We start from the raw sequence: 22,201 nt of genomic DNA on the forward strand, positions 1-22,201 counted from the left end.
GGCTTTCTCTTCTAATTGGTTTTGAGAAGGATTCAAGCAGGATGCAATTGAGATTGAATGATCATTTTTTTATTTCAGTTTGGGTGTCGTAATTTTTTTTATTATTTTTTTGCCACAATAATAACAGTACTACACATCAATACAGGGACATTCCTGTGAATACAATAAATAAAATAATAGAACAAACACCAGGCTACAATTGAGATCTTCCCATAGTGTAAATCCCGTCAGACCAATGGTCGGGCACCACATTATCGCTGTGTCATCGACTGACAGACTGCTGTAACAGATGATGTGGTTAGCTCATACTTAAAATACCAATCAAGGCGTTGTAAGATCTGGCATGCGTCAACAACGCCTGGGCAGAGAAACGCCCGTGTTATTCGACATGGCACATGAAGCTGAAAATTAGCGCTTTCTTTCCCTTTTGCATTACAATCTTTGAATGAAAATGCTACAACAACGTTGCCATAATTACTATTAGTGGGGAAGTCTTGACAGTAATATAGCTCAAAAAACGGTAGATACATAGCTTATGCAATTAGGCTAATTGTTGATTCACCTACCAGGTGTGTGGTCCTCACCCAGTCAAAATGGCAGCTGATAAGACAATGTGCCTGATTCAAGAGTACAACAAATGTGAAAGGACATTTGTAAGTTAATTTTACAAATGCACAAGAACCTTGTTGTTTATGAAATCACAATTATGAAAGATGAAAGAGTTATCTGGTGAGCTGCTTTGGTTTTTAAAAAGTATTAGGCCTACGAATATAAAGGAGAAAAAGTGTCCAAAGCTTTAGAGTGTAGTTGGTATCCAGATTTGACTGCTGTAACAGTTGATATATTGCATGGGTGTATTCATTACGGAAACCGTTTACTGTTTAAGACCCAAACTAGTTTCTGTTGGACAAATTGGGCTCCCGAGTGTTGCAGCGGTCTAAGGCACTGCATCTTAGCACTAGAGGCGTCACTACAGACCCTGGTTTGATTCAAGGCTGTATCACAACTAGCCGTGATTGGGAGTCCCATAGGGCGGTGCACAATTGGCCCAGCGTCGTTAGGGGTAGGCCGTCATTGTAAATGTTGTTCTTAACTGACTTGCCTAGTTAAACGTTAAAAAGAAAGTTCAGGTAGATCCTTCCCCATTTTGTTTGCTTCAGTTTAAGAAATGTTTTGCAACAATCGGTGGAATGAATACACCCCAGAGCAAACATAAGAAAACGGGGAGGGACTTACCAAAATGTTTACAATAGAAACTCTCGTTTGCTTTTTCTTTTGAAGTAAATGGTTTGTTGTGAAATGTTTTGCAACAGAATCACCTTAATGATTTCACACCTGGTGTCATGCCCAAGGAATTAATTTGTGTGCTGTGACTGACTGACTTTGTTTTTTTTTAGTGTACTTTTGCTTTGCATCCTTCCCATCTATGCTACTGACACCATACCCATTGGTAAGTTGGTATCAAACCTGCATCCCTCTAGTCTCTACTCACTTCATAACCAGTGACTACCTACAGTGTACAAAGTATATGACATCCTCTTTATTTTGTGAAGGAATGTTCAGAACTGAGTGTCAGGATCGCCACTTCTGGCTGTCAGTCAAGTCGAGCCTCCTTGGTCAGAAGTTTAGGTTTGATGTTGAAGGTGAGTAAGATATCTAGTATGTAACTACACTTTGAAATAGTGGTGATATGTGAATGCTTCCATACATACAGCTGTTACAGTAGGTAATGTAAAGCATAAAACAGAGAATTCGGCCAACCTTTACTTGGCGATACTTCCTAAATTCCCGACTTGTAAGACAACACATCTTCTAAACTTCCATGTCTATGCTCCATTTAAAAAAGATATATTTTTTGCTCCATGAAGTAATCCAACAATGTGTACGCCACCATCTTGTTTATTTCAAATCTTCTCATTGATCGAGACTTGTGAATTTCATCCTGACATGAGGCACTTTTGGGTGGACACCCACCTGTCTCAATCAGTGAGAGAAGATTTTAAATAGACAAGATGGCAGCGTACAATATTGTTGGATTACTTCACGGAGCAAAACATTTAATAGCAGAACATTTTCTAAATGAAAGCTAACCCCCTGTAACTACAAATGAAAATGTTGAAGACTTGTTCTCTTCCAAGTTAGGACTTGAGGAAGCATCGCCAAGTAAAGGTTGGTCGTAAATTCTCCATGCTATGCTTTATGCTACATACTGTGTAACGGCTGTATGGAAGCATTCACATATCACTGCTGTTTAAAAATGTAGCTACCAAGTATGAGGCTTGTATCACTGCATCACATGAACAGGTCATAGAAATGACCACTCTACTACCCCCCCCCCCCCCCCCCCCAACCAACCAGATGGCAGTGGAGCCCACACCCTCTCAGGCCAGGGGGCTGCAGAATGTGGCTACACCATGGTGCTGGACTCCTGGGGGGACCTGGTCCTCCGTGCCTCCTACCTGGCTTGTCATGTACACAATCAGGTGATTATTACTATCAGTGTCTGGAAGCCACAGTTAAGGCGATTCATAGCGAATAGGGGGGAATCAGGGAGGAGCCTCTAAAGAACTAAGACCATCAACTTTTAATTGTGAGTGAGTGGTCACCTGTTTTTCTTCTAAGGGTTCCTAATGATTCAAGTGTGAACAAAATTATCATGTGTGCCTGAGTCAGTTTCTACATTTAGCATTTTTGTTAGTATGCCTCCTGCTATATTATGTTCTTCAGAAAGACACTGCTTTCCGACTGCTGGTGTGGTTTGTGAATAGAGATGTTGACGGTGAGGAGATGTCCTACCCTCTCCAGCTGACCTGCCCTTTACACCAGCCATGGAATCCCCGGGAGATAGTCTGTGAGGAGAACTATATGGAGGTCATGGAAACTTTTAACTGAGTTATATGTGACTGACTGTACCTTTTTGATCTATTATCGTCTGACATGATTTACTCAATATTCATTAGGATAGAATGTATTTGCATATGGTTGTTCAATTCTTTATTTTCCAATATTAGGTGTCTGCCATAAAACAGGTCCCTCCTGCCAACCACAAGGGTCTGGAATGGATGACACCACCACCTGTGGTACATATTCCCTTTCACACACTGAGGCCAACGAGAGGGCCATTCATGCTTTCAAGTGCTTTCCACTGTGATCAAATACACATCTTGTAGATGTATATTTTATCTGTTGGTCAAAATAAAATTCAATTCAATAGTGTTTTGTTGTTCCCCATATCCACCTCTTTCAATGCCTTTGAATTCTTGATTAATACCTTGTAATCTCTCTCCAGTGGTCGGAGGAGGGTCTGAGGGAGTGGCGTGTGGTGTTCCGGGTGCCAGGTGACCAGCAGGGGAGTGATGGGAGACCCTCTATGAAAGAGAAGACCCTGCCTGTAGAGATGGCCCATCTCCTGGGCTACCACATCAACACCACAGAGACACGTGTTCTGCTGCGCTGTGCCTATGGCTCCCGCCTCGCCTACATCCTACAGGTCAGACTGCAGAGCCAGGGCTGTAGATCTGTTTCCATTGGTATATCAATCCTCCTTTAGGTCAGTTTGCTTTGCTCTATTTCCTATGGATTACTGGTCAGATTCACCAATACCCTTTTCACGCTATCGTGATAACCTAAACCATGCAGTTCTGGATTGGATATTTTCTTTTCACAATGTCCTCTCCAGTGCAGTTCCAACAACTGTCCAGTGCAGCTTGACTCGGTTCTGCTTGGCTAAGTAATGTGAAAGCTTTTCTAACTATTTCAGGAGAAAGGTATCGAGGTGGAGGTGGTCAGTGCCACCATTCTTTACAAACACCACTGGACACTTCTAAGAGTGGATGCCTCGGTTGCTTGCACCACAAGTACATCTCTTTTGATCATTGGAAAATAGACGGTTCATAACTGAATTTCATTCATGTAATTGAATGCATGATATGTGAACATGACCCCATTTGCTTCTAACCTGGTCCCAGATCTGATTGTGTGGTCTTGCCAACATACAGTTGAAGTCGGAAGTTTACATACACTTAGGTTGGAGTCATTAAAACTCGTTTTTCAATCACTCCACAAATATCTTGTTATCTATCTACTTTGTGCATGACAAGTAATATTTCCAACAATTGTTTACAGACATATTATTTCACTTGTAATTCACTGTATCACAATTCCAGTGGGTCAGAAGTTTACATGCACTAAATTGACTGTGCCTTTAAACAGCTTGGATAATTCCTGAAAATTATGTCATGGCTTTAGAAGCTTCTGATAGGCTAATTGACATAATTTGAGTCAATTGGAGGTGTACCTGTGGATGTATTTCAAGGCCTACCTTCAAACTCAGTGCCTCTTTGCTTGACATCATGGGAAAATCAAAAGACATCAGCCAAGACCTCAGGAAAAAAATGTAGACCTCTGCAAGTCTGGTTCATCCTTGGGAGCAATTTCCAAACGCCTGAAGGTACCACGTTCATCTGTACAAACAATAGTACGTAAGTATAAACACCATGGGACCACGCAGCCGTCATACCGCTCAGGAAGGAGATGTGTTCTGTCTCCTAGAGATGAACGTACTTTGGTGCGGAAAGTGCAAATCAATGTCCTCTGGTCTGATGAAACAAAAATGGAACTGTTTAGCCATAATGACCATTGTTATGTTTGGAGGAAAAAGGGAGGGGCTTGCAAGCCGAAGAACACAATCCCAACTGTGAAGGACGGAGGTGGCAGCATCATGTTGAGGGAGTGCTTTGCTGCAGGAGGGACTGGTGCACTTCACAAAATAGATGGCATCATGAGGGAGGAAAATGATGTGGATATATTGAAGCAACATCTCAAGACATCAGTCAGGAAGTTAAAGCTTGGTCGCAAATGGGTCTTCAAAATGGACAATGACCCCAAGCATACTTCCAAAGTTGTGGCAAAATGACTTAAGGACAACAAAGTCAAGGTATTGGAGTGGCCATCACAACGCCCTGACCTCAATCCTATAGAAAATGTGTGGGCAGAACTGAAAAAGCGTGTGCGAGCAAGGAGGCCTACAAACCTAACTCAGTTACACCAGCTCTGTCAGGAGGAATGGGACAAAATTCACCCAACTTGTTGTGGGAAGCTTGTGGAAGGCTACCAGAAACATTTGACCCAAGTTATACAATTTCAAGGCAATGCTACCAAATTCTAATTGTGTATGTTATCTTCTGACCCACTGGGAATGTGATGAAAGAAATTAAAGATGAAATAAATATTTCTATACTATCATTCTGACATTTCACATTCTTAAAATAAAGTGGTGATCCTAACTGACCTAAGACAGGGAATTTTAACTAGGATTAAATGTCAGGAATTGTGAAACTGAGTTTAAATGTATTTGGCTAAGGTGTATGTAAACTTCTGACTTCTCCTGTATATGGTCATTTGTAATTCCAAACACACCTGCCCATAACCATAAGTGTTCGCAAGACCACAAACTGTTCTGGGATCAGGTCTATTTTGCCTCTACAGCAGTTTTAGTACCTTACCCCCTCCTCTTCTCCAGACAAGGCCTCCATGGATGGGAAGCACATTCTGTGGAGGTTCCCCAAGGTGCTGTCCACCCTGGTGCAGCCCCCCTTCAGAGACAAGGGCCTGACGGTGGGAGTGGAGGGACGCTACCTGAGTGACTGTGTGGCCCGTCAGAGAGGATATGACATACAGGAACAGGATGGAGCTGTGGAGATCAGGATTCCATTTGGTGCAGAAGGTGGCTACGTCAAGGTATTACAGACAAAGGAGATTTAATTTCACTGGTTTTAGTTCTTATCCCAGTTTTAATCATGAGCTGTACTTAGTTAATTTCCTAACAAATACTGGTGGCATGTCAGTGAAGTACTGACTATTTTAGTGAAGAAATGGGTGGCTTGATTTGAAGTGTGAGCAGGTGACATGCACAACTGACAAATGTCCAATCTTTGTGAATTTTGTGGGGAATAAAGCACTCAGAAGCAGCATATGTGCAGTGCCCCAGCCTCTCCTTTCTTTGATTTTACTCCTTGATGCTGCAGCTTCATTATGCTTTTCATAATGCCATTGATTGATTAATTTATGTTGCCTTAACCATTACTCTCTCCCTCAGAGCCAGGTGGTGGATGGCCAGTACTCCCAGTCCTATTTCATTGACCTGTTCTACATGCACCAGTGGGAGGATTCTCAGTCGGCTCACACTGAATACCGCTCCTTTAGACCCCTTTCTATCATCCATCTGCCTCAGACACCAATCCTTATAAACAGCAAGTAGTCCTTATACCATACAAATTAAAAAGAAAGTTGCATATCTTCCCTTTCTGTCACTTTGGCCAACGTTTCACTTAAGAGCCTCCAGCAGTGCAGGGTTTCCCATACTCGGTCCTGGGGCACCCCCCTAGGTGCACATTTTGGTTTCTGCCCTAGCACTACACGGGTGACTCAAGTAACCAACTAATCATCAAGCTTTGATTATTTGCATCAGCTGTGTAGTGCTAGGGCAAAAACCAAAACTTGCACCCGGGGGGGCAGGACCAAGTTTGGGGAAACTCTGCATTAGAGTGTGCTCATCCCTATTTGTGATGTCTTGCCAAATCCTATGGTCGTCGTCTGACAACGACATGACCATAGGAGTTGGCAAGAGGGCACAAACGGATCTGGAACCAGGTTAACTTCCACCAACATATTAATGAGAGAACTTACAGTATGGAATGTTATGACTGTTCTTCCTCCTGCAGAAACCAATCCCTCTGAGGGACAGTTCTCTGTGTCTCTGGGCTTGTTCCCTCGTGACGTGTCTCTGTCCAACATCACCGTGGGGGACCAGTCCTTGGCAGAGCAGCTAGGGGTTTACCTCTCACAGGTCCCCTTCCCCAATGGCACCCATGCCTACCTACTGAAGACCCCCTTCTCACACCATCTGGTCTCCCAGAAGGTGAGGGCATGTTAGTACCAGTCAGTGTGATACTAGAAACACTGAAGCAGTTCATGTATGAGATTAAGGAACAGTAAAACTGCTCTGTGTGTGTGTTCAATACTTAAGCTCTGACCTTAGTCTACATATTTTTCGCTGATATCCTCCTGTCTCTGGTCCTGTAGTATCTTGGGCAGGGGTACAGGAGGTACAGTCTGGCAGTGACCTTCACTCTTACCATCTCCCCCCACTCTGACCTGTACCACCACCCTGCCACCGTAGAGGCTGTCCTACAGGATGTTGGTATGTATGACTCGCATGCATTCCCATACAAGTACAGCCCCTCTGTGAGCTTATACGGTTAAATTAAACTCAAAAGGTAGGCTACTGTAAGGTAGGCTAACACCTGAAACCATTCCCTGACTTGAAAATTGTCAATCTATCCATCAAACCTTCCAACCCGTCCATCCCTCCTTCTGTTCTCCCTCCCCTGTCCTCCAGTCCTGCCCAGAGTGGATGGGGGGTGCTCTGATAAAGGGGTGCGTCTGCAGCTGCACTACGGAAACATGGACACCCAGTGGGAGGTGTACGTGGGGGGTCGCAGGCTGGACTGGGAGCTGGTGGAGTTGGGCGACTACGCCCTAGAGACCAGGCAGGACTACTTCAGTATGGTGATCCCTCTTTACGGCCTTGGCATGGCCTACGAGGTGAGGGGACTAAACCAGTTTAGCTGTTGGGTTCTATTTGTTATGGGTGGCAATGTACATTTTTGTAGTGGGCATAACAAAGTTGAGTCAAAGTGGCTCTATACCCATATTTAGCCTTAATCTCTTGATCACAGCCTGTTCCTCTTTTTTTGCTCTCTCGCTCTCCGTCAGGGTCTGAGTTTGCAGGGGCTGGTGGTAACTGTGAAAATTACACTGGAGGACAGAGAGACGGCCATACAGGAGCACACCTTCACCCAGCGCTGTGTCTTCCTTGTGAAGGAACTACTGGGTAAAACAACCAATGCATTTACAGTACCATCCTACATGCATACATATTATGCAATGCATTCGGAAAGTATTCAGACTCATTTACTTTTTCCACATTTTGTTACATTAAAGCCTTATTCTAAAATGGATTAAATAAATGTTTTTCCTCATCAATCTACACTCAAAATGACAAAGCAAAAACAGGTTTAGACATTTTTGCAAATGTATAAAAATAAAAACGACCTTATTCACATAAGTATTTGGACCTGTTGCTATGAGACTCGAAAATGAGCTGAGCTGCATCCTGTTTCCATTGATCATTCTTAAGATGTTTCTACAACTTCATTGGACATGATTTGGGAAGGCACACACCTGTTTATACAAGGTCCCGCAGTTGACAGTGCATGTCAGAGCATAAACCAAGCCATGAGGTTAAAGGAATTGTCTTTAGAGCTCTGAGACAGGATTGTATCGCGACACAGATCTGGGGAAGGTCCCCAAGAACACAGTGGCCTCCATCATTCTTAAATGGAAGAAGTTTGGGACCACCAAGACTCTTCCTAGAGCTGGCTGCCTGGCCAAACTGAGCAATCGAGAGTGAAGGGCCTTGGCCAGGGAGGTGACAAAGAATCCGATGGTCACTCTGCGAGAAACTTCCAGAAGGACAACAATCTCTGCAGCACTCCACCAATCAGGCCTTTATGGTAGAGTGGCCAGACGGAAACCACTCCTTGGTAAAAGGTACATGACAGCCCGTTTGGAGTTTGCCTAAAGGCACCTAAAGAACTCTGATCATGAAACAAGATTCTCTGGTCTGATGAAACCAAGACTGAACTATTTTGGTCTGAATGCCAAGTATCACGACTGGAGGAAACCTGGCACCTTCCCTGTGGTGAAGTGTGGTGGCAGCATGCTGTGGGGATGTTTTTCTGCGGCAGGAACTGGGAGACTAGTCGGGATCGAGGGAAAGATGAATGGAGCGAAGTACAGAGAGATCCTTGATGAAAACCTGCTTCAGAGCGCTCAGGCCCTGAAACTGGGATGAAGGTTCAGCTTCCAACAGCACAATGACCCTAAGCACACAGCCAAGACACTCAGGAGTGGCTTTGGGAGAAGTCTCTGAATGTCCTTGAGTGGCCTGGACTTGAACCCGATTGAACATCTCTGGAGATACCTGAAAATAGCTGTGCAGCAACGCTCCCCATCCAACCTGACAGAGCTTGAGAGGATCTGCAGAGAAGAATGGGAGAAACTCCCCAAATACAGGTGTGTCAAGCTTGTAGCGTCATACCCAAAATGACTCGAGGCTGTAATCGCTGCCAAAGATGCTTCAACAAAGTACTGAGTAAAGAGTCTGAATAATTACGTAAATGTGATATATCCGTTTGTGTTTAATACATTTGCAATAATGTCTAAAACACTTTTTGCTTTGTCATTATGGGATATTGTGTGTAGATTGATGACGGAAAAAATATTTAATACATTTTAGAATAAGGCTGTAACGTAATGAAATGTGGAAAAAGTCAATTTGTCTGAATACTTTCCGAGTGCCCTGTATACAATACGCTAAGGATTAAAAACCAAGGGAGGATCTCCTCTTATAATGCCGTGACGATTTTCTTCATTTTAGGCTCAAAAGAAGCATGTCATCCTCCCAAATGGTATTATCCAGTTTATATTCCGCTGTGGTTTTTTGTTTGGAATAGCACGGTTACTATAACATCATCCTACCAATAGTTCCTGCCAGTATTCTTTTAATAATATAGAATTCCCCTCGACCACGCCCACATATTGGGGAAAACCAACATTATTTCCTATTGAACCCCATTGTAGAAGAGGCAACTTCATTGTTGATTTTTTTGTTTGTTTTTGTTTTGTTATACAGAAAAAATCTGAGGTGTTGTTCAATGTACAGTACATGTAGCCAGGTCAAAAATCCTGACCTGGGGTTTGCAATGCTCCCATGTAGGGAAATGGAGCCTATTTGGTATGGAAGACTGGGAAATGTGGGGATGGGGTGTCCAAGTAGAACTAATTAAAATAATTGGCAACATCAAATGGCTTTGTGGAATAAGCCATCTGATTTGAATAAAGATGGAGTTTAATTTCTTTCTAACCATTTAATTTAAAGTACTCCAATGTTTTCCAGAATTCTCTATTTAATTGATTTTGGCTTCATAATACAATTTATTTTTGTTGAGTTTAGTCACACAATTTCTCAATTTGCAGTCAGCCAGTCAAATGTTCAGCAAGACTTAGCCACTCCTTTTTCCTCATCTATTTCAACCATAGTTTTTTCAATTCCTCATCAATCCATGGAGCCTTAACAGTTAGTTTCTTAACAGGTGCATGTTTATCAATAATTGGAAGAAGCAATTTCATATTTAGCAAGTGCAGCATCTGGATGCTCCTTATTAATCACATCAGACTAACACATATTTCTTACATAATCGACATAAGAATCACAGCAAAATCTTTTGTATGATCTGTTATTTACATTTACGTAATTTAGCAGACGCTCTTATCCAGAGCGACTTACAAATTGGTGCATTCACCTTATGATATCCAGTGGAACAACCACTTTACAATAGTACATCTGTATATTTTTTTTTGGGGGGGGGGGGGTTAGAAGGATTACTTTATCCTATCCCAGGTATTCCTTAAAGAGGTGGGGTTTCAGGTGTCTCCGGAAGGTGGTGATTGACTCCGCTGTCCTGGCGTCATGAGGGAGCTTGTTCCACCATTGGGGTGCCAGAGCAGCGAACAGTTTTGACTGGGCTGAGCGGGAACTGTGCTTCCGCAGAGGTAGGGAGGCGAGCAGGCCAGAGGTGGATGAACGCAGTGCCCTTCTTTGGGTGTAGGGACTGATCAGAGCCTGAAGGTACGGAGGTGCCGTTCCCCTCACACCTCCGTAGGCAAGCACCATGGTCTTGTAGCAGATGCGAGCTTCAACTGGAAGCCAGTGGAGTGTGCGGAGGAGCGGGGTGACATGAGAGAACTTAGGAAGGTTGAACACCAGACGGGCTGCGGCGTTCTGGATGAGTTGTAGGGGTTTAATGGCACAGGCAGGGAGCCCCACCAGCAGCGAGTTGCAGTAATCCAGACGGGAGATGACAAGTGCCTGGATTAGGACCTGCGCCGCTTCCTGTGTAAGGCAGGGTCGTACTCTGCGAATGTTGTAGAGCATGAACCTACAGGATCGGGTCACCGCCTTGATGTTAGCGGAGAACGACAGGGTGTTGTCCAGGGTCACGCCAAGGCTCTTAGCACTCTGGGAGGAGGACAGAATGGAGTTGTCAACCGTGATGGCGAGATCATGGAACGGGCAGTCCTTCCCCGGGAGGAAGAGCAGCTCCGTCTTGCCGAGGTTCAGCTTGAGGTGGTGATCCGTCATCCACACTGATATGTCTGCCAGACATGCAGAGATGCGATTCGCCACCTGGTTATCAGAAGGGGGAAAGGAGAAGATGAATTGTGTGTTGTCTGCGTAGCAATGATAGGAGAGACCATGTGAGGATATGACAGAGCCAAGTGACTTGGTGTATAGCGAGAATAGGAGAGGGCCTAGAACTGAGCCCTGGGGGACACCAGTGGTGAGAGCATGTGGTGCGGAGACGGATTCTCGCCACGCCACCTGGTTGGAGCGACCTGTCAGGTAGGACGCAATCCAAGAGTGAGCCGCGCCGGAGATGCCTAACTCGGAGAGGGTGGAGAGGAGGATCTGATGGTTCACAGTATCATAGGCAGCAGATATGTCTAGAAGGATGAGAGCAGAGGAGAGAGAGTTAGCTTTAGCAGTGCGGAGAGCCTCCGTGACACAGAGAAGAGCAGTCTCCGTTGAATGACCAGTCTTGAAACCTGACTGATTTGGATCGAGAAGGTCATTCTGAGAGGGATAGCAAGAGAGCTGGCCAAGGACGGCACGCTCAAGAGTTTGAGAGAAAAGAAAGAAGGGATACTGGCCTGTAGTTGTTGACATCGGAGGGATCGAGTGTAGGTTTTTTGAGAAGGGGTGCAACTCTCGCTCTCTTGAAGACGGAAGGGAAGTAGCCAGCGGTCAAGGATGAGTTGATGAGCGGGGTGAGGTAGGGGAGAAGGTCTCCGGAAATGGTCTGGAGAAGATGGGAGGGGATAGGGTCAAGCGGGCAGGTTGTTGGACGGCCGGCCATCACAAGTCGCAAGATTTCATCTGGAGAGAGAGGGGAGAAAGAGGTCAAAGCATAGGGTAGGGCAACGTGAGCAGGACCAGCGGTGTCGTTTGACTTAACAAACGAGGATCGAATGTCGTCAACCTTCTTTTCAAAATGGTTGACAAAGTCATCCGCAGAGAGGGAGGAGGGGGGGGGGGGGGGGGAGGATTCAGGAGGGAGGAGAAGGTGGCAAAGAGCTTCCTAGGGTTAGAGGCAGATGCTTGGAATTTAGTGGTATAAAGTGGCTTTAGCAGCAGAAACAGAGGAAGAAAATGTATAGAGGAGGGAGTGAAATGATGCCAGGTCCGCAGGGAGGCTAGTTTTCCTCCATTTCCGCTCGGCTGCCCGGAGCCCTGTTCTGTGAGTCGTCAAGCCACGGAGCAGGAGGGGAGGACCGAGTCGGCCGGGAGGATAGGGGACATAGAGAGTCAAAGGATGCAGAGAGGGAGGAGAGGAGGGTTGAGGAATCAGAATCAGCAGATTGTTTGGAGAGGGATTGAGCACAGGGAAGACATGATGGGATGGAAGAGGAGAGAGTAGCAGGAGAGAGAGAGCGAAGGTTGCGATGGCGCAATACCATCTGAGTAGGGGCAGAGTGAGTAGTGTTGGAGGAGAGCGAGAGGGAAAAGGATACAAGGTAGTGGTCGGAGACTTGGAGGGGAGTTGCAGTGAGATTAGTAGAACAGCATCTAGTAAAGATGAGGTCAAGCGTATTGCCTGCCTTGTGAGTAGGGGGGACGGTGAGAGGGTGAAGTCAAAAGAGGAGAGGAGTGGAAAGGAGGCAGAGAGAAATGAGTCAAAGGTAGACGTAGGGAGGTTAAAGTCACCCAGAACTGTGAGGGGTGAGCCGTCCTCAGGAAAGGAACTCATATCAAGGTGTCAAGCTCATTGATGAACTCTCCAAGGGAACCTGGAGGGCGATAAATGTTAAGGATGTTAAGCTTGAATGGGCTAGTGACTGTGACAGCATGGAATTCAAATGAGGAGATAGACAGATGGGTCAGGGGAGAAAGAGAGAATGTCCACTTGGAAGAGATGAGGATTCCAGTGCCACCACCCCGCTGACCAGATGCTCTCGGGGTATGCGAGAACACGTGGTCAGAAGAGGAGAGAGCAGTAGGAGTAGCAGTGTTTTCTGTGGTAATCCATGTTTCCGTCAGTGCCAAGAAGTCGAGGGACTGGAGGGTAGCATAGGCTGAGATGAACTCTGCCTTGTTGGCCGCAGACCGGCAGTTCCAGAGGCTGCCGAAGACCTGGAACTCCACGTGGGTTGTGCGCGCTGGGACCACCACGTTAGAGTGGCAGCGGCCACGCGGTGTGAGGCGTTTGTGTTGCCTGTGCAGAGAGGAGAGAACAGGGATAGACAAACATATAGTTGACAGGCTACAGGAGAGGCTATGCTAATGCAAAGGAGATTGGAATGAAAATTAACTAAACAACTGGGGAAGCGAGAGCACAGGGCCTCCCTCACTAACTATTCACTGAAACACTCATATAACTTTTCCAACTTCCACTTTAGAAATATAATTGATGTAAACTACAGTGGTTCAATGTTTCCAGGAATAGGCTCAAACTTAGTTTATTCAGCTAGATAACTTGGTACATTATTCTTCCGTGAAACCCACCCAGCGCACTGTCCTATGACGCCGTAGCTAACTAGCATGCTAGCATCCAATAACACACGGTTAGCACCAATACACAATGTTAGCACCAATACTTGGTTACAACAAACTACCAATACGTGTCCGTGTCTAGTTCCTTTCATAACGCAGAAGTGATTAAACGTTGACTAGCTAACACAAAGTCAGTCCTGCTAGCTACACAAACTCAGTCCTGCTAGCTACACAAGTGGACTACACGTCTCGAAAGTTCAGAAAGTTAAGCTTACGTTGCAAAAATCTTATTGACTAAAAATGATTTAGTGCTGCTAGAGTTGGCTGACTAGCTAGCTAGCAATGGCTGTGTTTGCCTTTATCTTACCTTTATCTTTGATACAAAGACAACTATGTAGCTAGCTAACATTACACTAATCAAAACGTTCTGTTGTAATGTATTTAGTTTCTACAGTACTGCTAGTTGTTATATACTATTTTAAGCCCAGCTTTTGGAACTTTGGCTTTCCTGGATAACAGCAACTATATTGTGATCACTGCATCAAATGGATATGGATACAGCTTTAGAACAAAGCTCTACAGTATTAGTACAAATGTGATCAGTGGATGATCTTGGTCCTGTAGTGTTTGTAAACACCCTGGTAGGTTGATTTTTAATAACCTGATCCAGATTACAGGCACTGATTACACATGGGGTGAACAGCTGCAGTGATTGTTCTCTATCCAACAGCATAGACGTGAGACAGACCTGCCCAGCAGTTCGGACTTTGTTTACATTCAGTTTTGGAAAAAAATTGACCAGATGCAATGCTTTTTCATAGTAAAAGAAATTGACAACAGAATTTCAGTATGCTTATAGGGATGGACATTCAACAAGCACAGCACTTACATAAATTACTGATGATTGGCTGAGAGAAATTGATGATAAAATGATTGGGGGGCTGTCTTGTTAGACTTCAGAGCAGCTTTTGACATTATCGATCATAGTCTGCTGCTGGAAAAACTCAGGTTTATGGCTTTACACCTCCTGCTATAATGTGGATAAAGTAGATTTTCTAACAGAACACAGAGGGTGTTCTTTAATTGAAGCCTCTCAAATATAATCCAGAATCAGGAATTTCCCAGGGTAGCTGTTTAGGCCCCGTGCTTTTTTCAATTTTTACTAATGACATGACTGAGTAAAGCCAGAGTGTCTATGTATGCGGATTACTGAACACTATACACGTCAGCGACTGAAATGACTGCAACACTCAACAAAGAGCTGCAGTTAGTTTCAGTTGGTGGCAAGGAATAAGTTAGCCTTAAATATTTCTAAAACTAAAAGCATTGTATTTGGAACAAAACACTCACTAAACCCTAAACCTCATCTAAATCTTTTAATAAATAATGTGGAAGTTGAGATGACTAAACTGCTTGGAGTTTCCCTAGATTGTAAACTGCATGGTCAACATATTGATGCAGTAGTAGCTAAGATGGGGAAAAGTTTGTCTATAATAAAGCAATAACACTATCAACAAAGCAGGTCCTACAGCAACAACACTATCAACAAAGCAGGTCCTACAGGCCCTAGTTTTGTCGCACCTTGACTACTGTTCAGTCGTGTGGTCAGGTACCACAGAAAAGGACTTAGGAAAATTGCATTTGGCTCAGAACAGGGCAGCACGGCTGACCCTTGGATGTACACAAAGAGCTAATATTAACAATATGCATGTTATTCTCTCCTAACTGACACTACTACATAGAGCCATGGAACTCTATTCCACATCAAGTAGTTGACGCAAGCAGTAAAATTAGATTTTAAAAAACACCTTATGGAACAGCGGGGACTGTGAAGCAACACAAACATTGGCACAGACCGACACATGCATACACACACGATAACATACGCACTATACATACACATGGATTTAGTACTGTAGATATGTGGTAGTGGCCTGAGGGCACACATTGTGTTGTGAAATCTGTGAATGTATTGTAATGTTTTTCAAATTAGCTGGACCCCAGGAAGAGTGCTAATGGGGATCCATAATAAATACAAATACATAAGACAACACGTTGCACATTTTGTAACTTGAGAAATACGGCACCAAACACCTTAGTTGATTGTGCAAATAACAAATCCTTGGCAAAAACGTCTAAATTAATTACAGATTCCTTGAGTTATCTAGTGTCTCATAGGGGACAAACATCATTAACCAAACGCAGAATCGGTCAGGAAACACCTCCAAGAATGAAATTTCAGAAAAACACCGGTGCCAATCGGTTTGTTCAGTTGCAGTTTAATCTACAGTGCCTATAGAAAGTGTACACCCCCTTGAACTTTCTACTCACATTTTGCTGCCTTAAAATATATTCTTAAAAGGATTATTTGTATTTTTTAGCTTTACACAACCTTCAAAATTAAAGTTGTGTTCACAATTTAAGATTTTTTTTTAATCCTAATTGGATAAGTCTCCACCCCTCCTGAGTTTAATAGTTGTTGGAAGCACCTTTGGCAGCTGTGAATCAATTTTATTAAGATTCTACCAACGACCAAATATATCCATTTATTTTTCTAAATTGCTCAGTAAATCTGGTTGGGGGTCATTGATGGACAGCAATATTTAAACTGTTTTTTCTTATGCAGATTTAAATCAGGACTAGACCTCTCAGTAACATTCAACACCTTTTGGAAAGCCATTCTGGTGTCTTTTGCATGAAAACATTTTGTAATTGTCCCGCAGAGAAATAAAACCCTAAACCCAGGGTTAGGTTTCAGAAGACTGAGGTGGGGTTTCCTCTAACTTTTTACCTAGGCTTTGCTCCTTTGATATTTCATGGATGCCAAAGGAAGCCAGGCTTCCCCAAATATTTGACCAATAGAACCATTTAAATTATACTATTTATTTTGTTCCTCTGTCTTCATAGTTTTCCTTCAATTCACAAGTGACTGAATCTCACCGGAGCACTTACCGGAGCAAGGGGAAACGGCGCCCCTCTGTCTCAGTATGTATAGCCCATGTATCTGTTGCTGTCTGGACCAAACTACTATGACATGTAGCCAATCAGCGCTGAGCTCAACTGTAGGTTCTCCCCCCCCCCCCCCCCCCCCCCCCCCCCCCGGCTTGCTTGCTAAATCATCCCTTTCCTAAACCATGGATTGGGAATTTGGATTTGTGGTTTTCAGTTAATTATCTGTACAGGCCAATGATTATGACAGCGATTCTGATCTAACCATAAATTCTTATGTGCCACTGGCCTAAGACGATTTAAGTTCAATTTGTAGCCTAGTAAGCTCCCTTTTAACTAGCTAGCTAACTTAGCTGATTCTTTGTTGCCCATGCGAGGAAGTTAGGCTAGCAAGCATTTTAGCTAAGTTAGCCTATGACAACAAAAAACAAAAGCTTACTGTATGACAAAGCCATAGACTGTTTTGCCAACATGAAAGAGAGGAGGATGGCAACAACTAGGTTGAGTCAACTTGAATTTTTTTTTATTTGTGCCACACACACAGACAGCAACATGATATTTAGGAACATTGATTGGACTAAATAGTTTTTGGTATCTTTTTTAAGATTTGTTTTCATTGTATTAAACTAAGCATATATAGCCTAGTTGATTTGATGTTTAAGTTGAAATGGTGCTGGAATAGCGGAGGCAGTGCTCCTGTCTTGCGGTAACTCTGGTTCTAAATCAGTTTAGTAAACTGACAAACATGGAATCAAATCACATTTTATTGGTCACGTACACATATTTAGCAGAGGTTATTGTGGGTGTAGCGAAATGCTTGGGTTCCTAGTTCCAACAGTGCAGTAGTATCTAACAGATATCTAAATGTAAAAGAATGGAATTAAGAAATGTATAAATATTAGGATGAGCAAGAGCAATGTCAGTGACATTGACTAAAATACAGTAGAAGAGAATACAGTGTATATACATATGAAATTAGTAAAGCAGTATAAACATTAAAGTGACCAGTATTCTATGTATATAGGGCAGCAGCCTCTTAAGGTGCAGGGTTGAGTAACTGGCTGGTAGTTGACTAGGGATGGCTATTTAACAGTCTGATGGCCTTGAGATTGAAGCTGTTTTTCAGTCTCTCGGTCCCAGCTTTGATGCACCTGTACTGACCTTGCCTTCTGGATGGTAGTGGGGTGACCAGGCCGTGCCTTGGGTGGTTGATGTCCTTGATGATCATTTTGGCCTTCCTGTGACATTCGGTGCTGTATGTGTCCTGGAGGGCAGTCAGTGTGCCCCCAGTGATGCGACGGGCAGACCGCACCACCCTCTGGAGAACCCTACAGTTGCGGGCGGTACAGTTGCCGTACCAGGCGGTGATGGAAGTTGTGAAGGAAGTGAGTTTGTATTTATACAGGACCTCCCGCCCTCACATACCATCAATCATGTCAATGCGGAGATATACGGAGCCATCCACATTTGTTAAAAATTTGAGGCGCATGGCGATGCGGTACGGAGCTCAATTTGGCCTCTGCAAACCTGTGGAGGCTTCGCAAGTGCGTCACCATCCATATGGCGCCTCCGAACACATTTTCGGATCAAGCATAAATTGGCTTTGAGTTGTGCATGCCAATGCAATAGAATCCTATTCCAATGCGCTCTGTCTACAAGAGAACCACTTGCACAGTTTCGCACAGTTAATTTGTTTCGGTATGTTATATTACGTTGATTCGAGCACAATTCCCACAACAGAGCGAACCGTTGATAGTGTTAACTAAAGGGGAAAATTCTAGAAAGTTGAGTAGTTCAATCTCGTGCTTCTCAGTGCGTGCTGAAATTTCATCTGCACGGCAATCCGAGGGCAGCTATATTTATTTTTATTTAACCTTAACGCGGCAAGTTGGTTAAGAACAAATTCTAATTTACAATGACGGCCTACCAAAAGGCCTTCTGCGGGGACTGGGATTAAAAGTAAATCAATTAAATATAGGACAAAATACACATCACGACTAGAGACACCACCACACTACATAAAGCGAGAACTAAGACAACCGCATGGCAGGAACACATGACAACATGGTAGCGACACATGGCATCAGCACAAAACATGGTACAAACATTATTGGGCACAGACAACCGCACGAAGGGCATTAAGGTATAGACAACAATAGTGAAGCAGCCACAATTGTCAGTAAGAGTGTCCATGATTGAGACTTTGAATGAAGAGATGGAGATAAAACTGTCCAGTTTGAGTGTTTTTTTTGCAGCTCGTTCCAGTCGATAGCTGCAGTGAGCTGGAAAGAGGAGTCATCCATGGATGTGTGTGCTTTGGGGACCTTTAACAGAATGTGACTGGCAGAATGGGTGTTGTATGTGGAGAATGAGAGCTGCAGTAGGTATCTCAGTATCTTTTGCAACGGTGACACACATAATGCATGCACTGGAAGGTAGTTCATAACATTGGATGAAATGGTACTCGCACACAACTATTTCATGTTTCTAAACTATGTCTTTATCCAGACAAAGGGCACTGCTATGGGATCCCCCTATGGCTCCTAACAATGCTAATTTGTATGTGGGTTACATGGAGAAACAGTCAATTCTCAATCCTCTCAAAAATATTTTTGGGGCTTAACAGTATTATTTGGAAACGTTACATTTATATTTCTGTTTTGTGGAGGGGTGATGAAAAACAGCTCCAGGCATTCCATGCTTTTCTTAACTCTTAACTCTGAGCACCTGAGATTTACTATGCAGTTTGACACACGTCAAATCAGTTTCCTTCAACGTTTGATTTTTGTGTGAGGATAATGTTCTATACACTGATCTTGACATGAAACCTACTGATCGTAAGTTTGAGGGCTTATGGAGATCACCAGCTACCCTTGAAAAACAGTTTGACCTACAGGCAATTCTGTGGAATCTAAAGAATTAGCAAAAAACTATTTGGACAGAAAACATAGGTGAGATGCAAAGAAAATTCAAGGAGAGGGGTTACAAAAATGGTCAGATCAGTAGTGCTATTGAGACAATCGAAACCTCTCAAGGACAGTGTAGCAAAAATAAGCTTTTTTGCTTTCTTACTACAAACTATTCAAAGTGCTCTGAACAAATTAAGGGAATCGTTTACACACATTGGCACATTCTATGAGCCGATGACAGTATTGATAATGTTTTCCGGCGACAGTATTGATAATGTTTTCCGGCAATCCCTTGGTTGTATTCTCGCGGGGCAGAAATCTCAGGTCAATTGGTAAACTTTGATTTACCACCCCAAAATACCCCTGCACACGTCTATTTGCGCCTCTACCGGATGGAAACTAGAAGTGCAATGGCACTTCCAAACTAGGAAACAGATCTCAATTAAAGGTGTTATCACGTGCTCCACTAAGGCAGTTAATTATCTTAACTTGTCCTTGTGGTAATTGATGTGGGTAGAACAAAGCGCAAATTAATGGTGCAAAAACTCGCCGTACCCAATTGTGGCCCACTTTTGGAAGCTATTTCGTCTCTTCGGTATATCAGCATAAAACATGTCACCCTACCTAGGAGAGGGGGTGAACTTGACAATTTATTGTTAAAACGAGAGGCCGCCTGGATTGTTTTAAGACCCTTGCTACCTTCGGTCTCAATGTAGACTTTGATCTGAAGCCATTCTTGTGATTGTGTTTTTTGCTATCCATTGTAAATGTTTGTTATCCATTGTAAATGTTTGTATCTATGATCATATGTTATCATTACTGCTTTTTTTTTTTTTTTTACATGTTCTGTAAATCAACCAATGAAATCAAGTCACATGATTACAGACACCTATGTGTGTCCTTTCAAAGTATTTAAATGAGTGACCCACAGTGTTTGTCATTATACCATGATGAAGCTATACAAATATTGCATCTGAGCTCCTAGGGTGTGAGGCTCTCCTTTTTCTTTTTCAAGTCTAGAGATGTTAGTCTGCTTAAATAAAAGAGAACTTAACTATTTCGTCTTAAATATGATTAGATTTCTCTTTGACTTCAGTCAATATATTATCACTAGTGATGATATTGTATATTGACTGAAGTCAAAGAAATCTGTGGCTCCTTAAATGCATGTTATCAGTGCTCACAGTAGTTTAGAAAGTGGTCATCCAAAAATAAATACAATTATATTACCATGGTGGTCCTTTTGCTTTTCTGAAGTCTAGATGTTCTTCCCTTCTCTCTCCATGCAGTGTGCCTCCCAGACAGCAGGATGGTGGTGTTGGTGGATACATCCAGGGTTTCTTCAGCCGTCAACCCCAGGCTAACATCCCTGCTGGATGCCTCCTGTGTTCCCATAGAGACTGATGGAGCTAGGGCTCTGTACAGCTTCTCTCTAGACTCCTGTGGCACCTCCACAACTGTGAGTGGACCTCATCTCGACTCTACAGCGTCAGCAACTTTGATTTCATCTGTTCAGAAATACCATACTAGTTTTGTAGGTCTTTTGTTGCGAGATAGATCTGACTAAATGAGAAATGAACTTTTTGATTGGTATCATGGGAATGGGATAGGGTTCGATGAAGGGAAGAGTTGAAGAATCTCTACTCTTGTACCATTGTTTTGGATTTTATTCTCTACAACACCTGATGACTCTCCTTTCTACCCAGCTGGTGGAGGATCACCTGGTGTACACCAATGAAGTCCGGTATCGGCCCAAAGTCCCCATAGATCTGAAGACCCTCAGCTCCCCATATCCCCAATTCAGGTGAGACATTTTTTTTCTCCACCTTTTGCAACCATATTCCAATATTTCCACTCAGTCTGTTTTTGATTGACTCCATTCATCCATTCATTCATTTATAGTATCCCAATTGGTTGCATCCACCCAGCGAATGGGACCCGTGCCCTGACAATCTACCAGCCCCGGGCCCTCCCTGCCTGGCCCCACAGCCGAGCCTCTCGCTCCCACCACCATCACCCAGGGTCCCAGCAACACCCCTTCATCAGAGGTGAGCTTCATCCATCTGAATAGAATAAGGAGTAATGTCAACTCTATTCTTGACATTTCTATTGGCAACATTTGCCAATACTGTCCCTTTAATGCCTCTATTCTGACATGGCTTCGATTGCATTTTCCAACCACTTGTCCTCTGAGTCCCTATAGGAAGAAAACGTAATGGGCTACCAGCTGGAGGTTGACATCAGTAGCAGGTATGTGTGTCTCATTTCAGTCTTTGCAGATTACACTGTTTAAGCATTGCTATCTTTTACTGTTGAGCAACTTTTTTATTTATTTTTATGTTCTCTGGAACATATTTCATGTTGACTAAAATAATTACCCATAACTTTCAATAATTAATACTACCACTGTACACAGCTTTGATACCTTGAAGGCATTGGAAAGAGGGGCAACTACCAATGATAGGACATTTAGTGACTGTTTATCTTGTTTGTGTGTTGCATGGTATTGTATTTGCAGGCCCCCTGTCCTCTGAGGTGTACCCGTACCAATGATAAACCTGGTCACCATGATGCCAGGGGGTCCTGGCATTATCGTTGTATACTGGGCTGTCCCTGATTTGGCCAGTCACAGCCCAGCCTTATACAACATCATGACACGTAATGTCTG

At 43.5% G+C, this 22,201-nt stretch overlaps 1 protein-coding gene across 3 annotated transcripts; it reads left to right on the top strand.

The window, feature by feature from the left end:
* The first annotated feature begins 541 nt into the window (after positions 1-541).
* On the top strand, positions 542-22,120 carry LOC106602857 (uncharacterized). 3 transcript variants are annotated; one of them, XM_014195793.3, is made up of 19 exons: positions 542-729; positions 1,398-1,450; positions 1,554-1,643; positions 2,359-2,483; positions 2,769-2,871; positions 3,012-3,080; positions 3,290-3,490; positions 3,761-3,857; positions 5,522-5,739; positions 6,098-6,251; positions 6,723-6,919; positions 7,084-7,201; positions 7,400-7,605; positions 7,777-7,894; positions 20,823-20,992; positions 21,240-21,337; positions 21,436-21,581; positions 21,737-21,783; positions 22,052-22,120. In XM_014195793.3, exons 1-18 carry the CDS (start codon positions 714-716, stop codon positions 21,769-21,771), a joined length of 2,214 nt encoding a protein of 737 aa, XP_014051268.1. In that variant the 5' UTR covers positions 542-713; the 3' UTR covers positions 21,772-21,783; positions 22,052-22,120. The 3 variants fall into 3 exon arrangements, with proteins under 3 accessions (XP_014051268.1, XP_014051270.1, XP_014051269.1); XM_014195795.3 differs by having other exon boundaries at positions 543-653; XM_014195794.3 differs by having other exon boundaries at positions 603-653; positions 2,728-2,871.
* The last annotated feature ends 81 nt before the right edge of the window (positions 22,121-22,201 follow it).

Source organism: Salmo salar, chromosome 04 (genome assembly GCF_965601325.2).
Source record: "Salmo salar chromosome 04, fSalSal1, whole genome shotgun sequence".
In the NCBI taxonomy this organism is placed as follows: domain Eukaryota; kingdom Metazoa; phylum Chordata; class Actinopteri; order Salmoniformes; family Salmonidae; genus Salmo; species Salmo salar.

Excerpts from the sequence above, each read along its gene's own strand:
- LOC106602857 (XM_014195793.3), top strand. Across the intron at positions 7,606-7,776 it reads GCCTTGGCATGGCCTACGAG|GGTCTGAGTTTGCAGGGGCT; the intron begins GTGAGGGGACTA and ends GCTCTCCGTCAG. Across the intron at positions 21,338-21,435 it reads TCCCCATATCCCCAATTCAG|TATCCCAATTGGTTGCATCC; the intron begins GTGAGACATTTT and ends ATTCATTTATAG.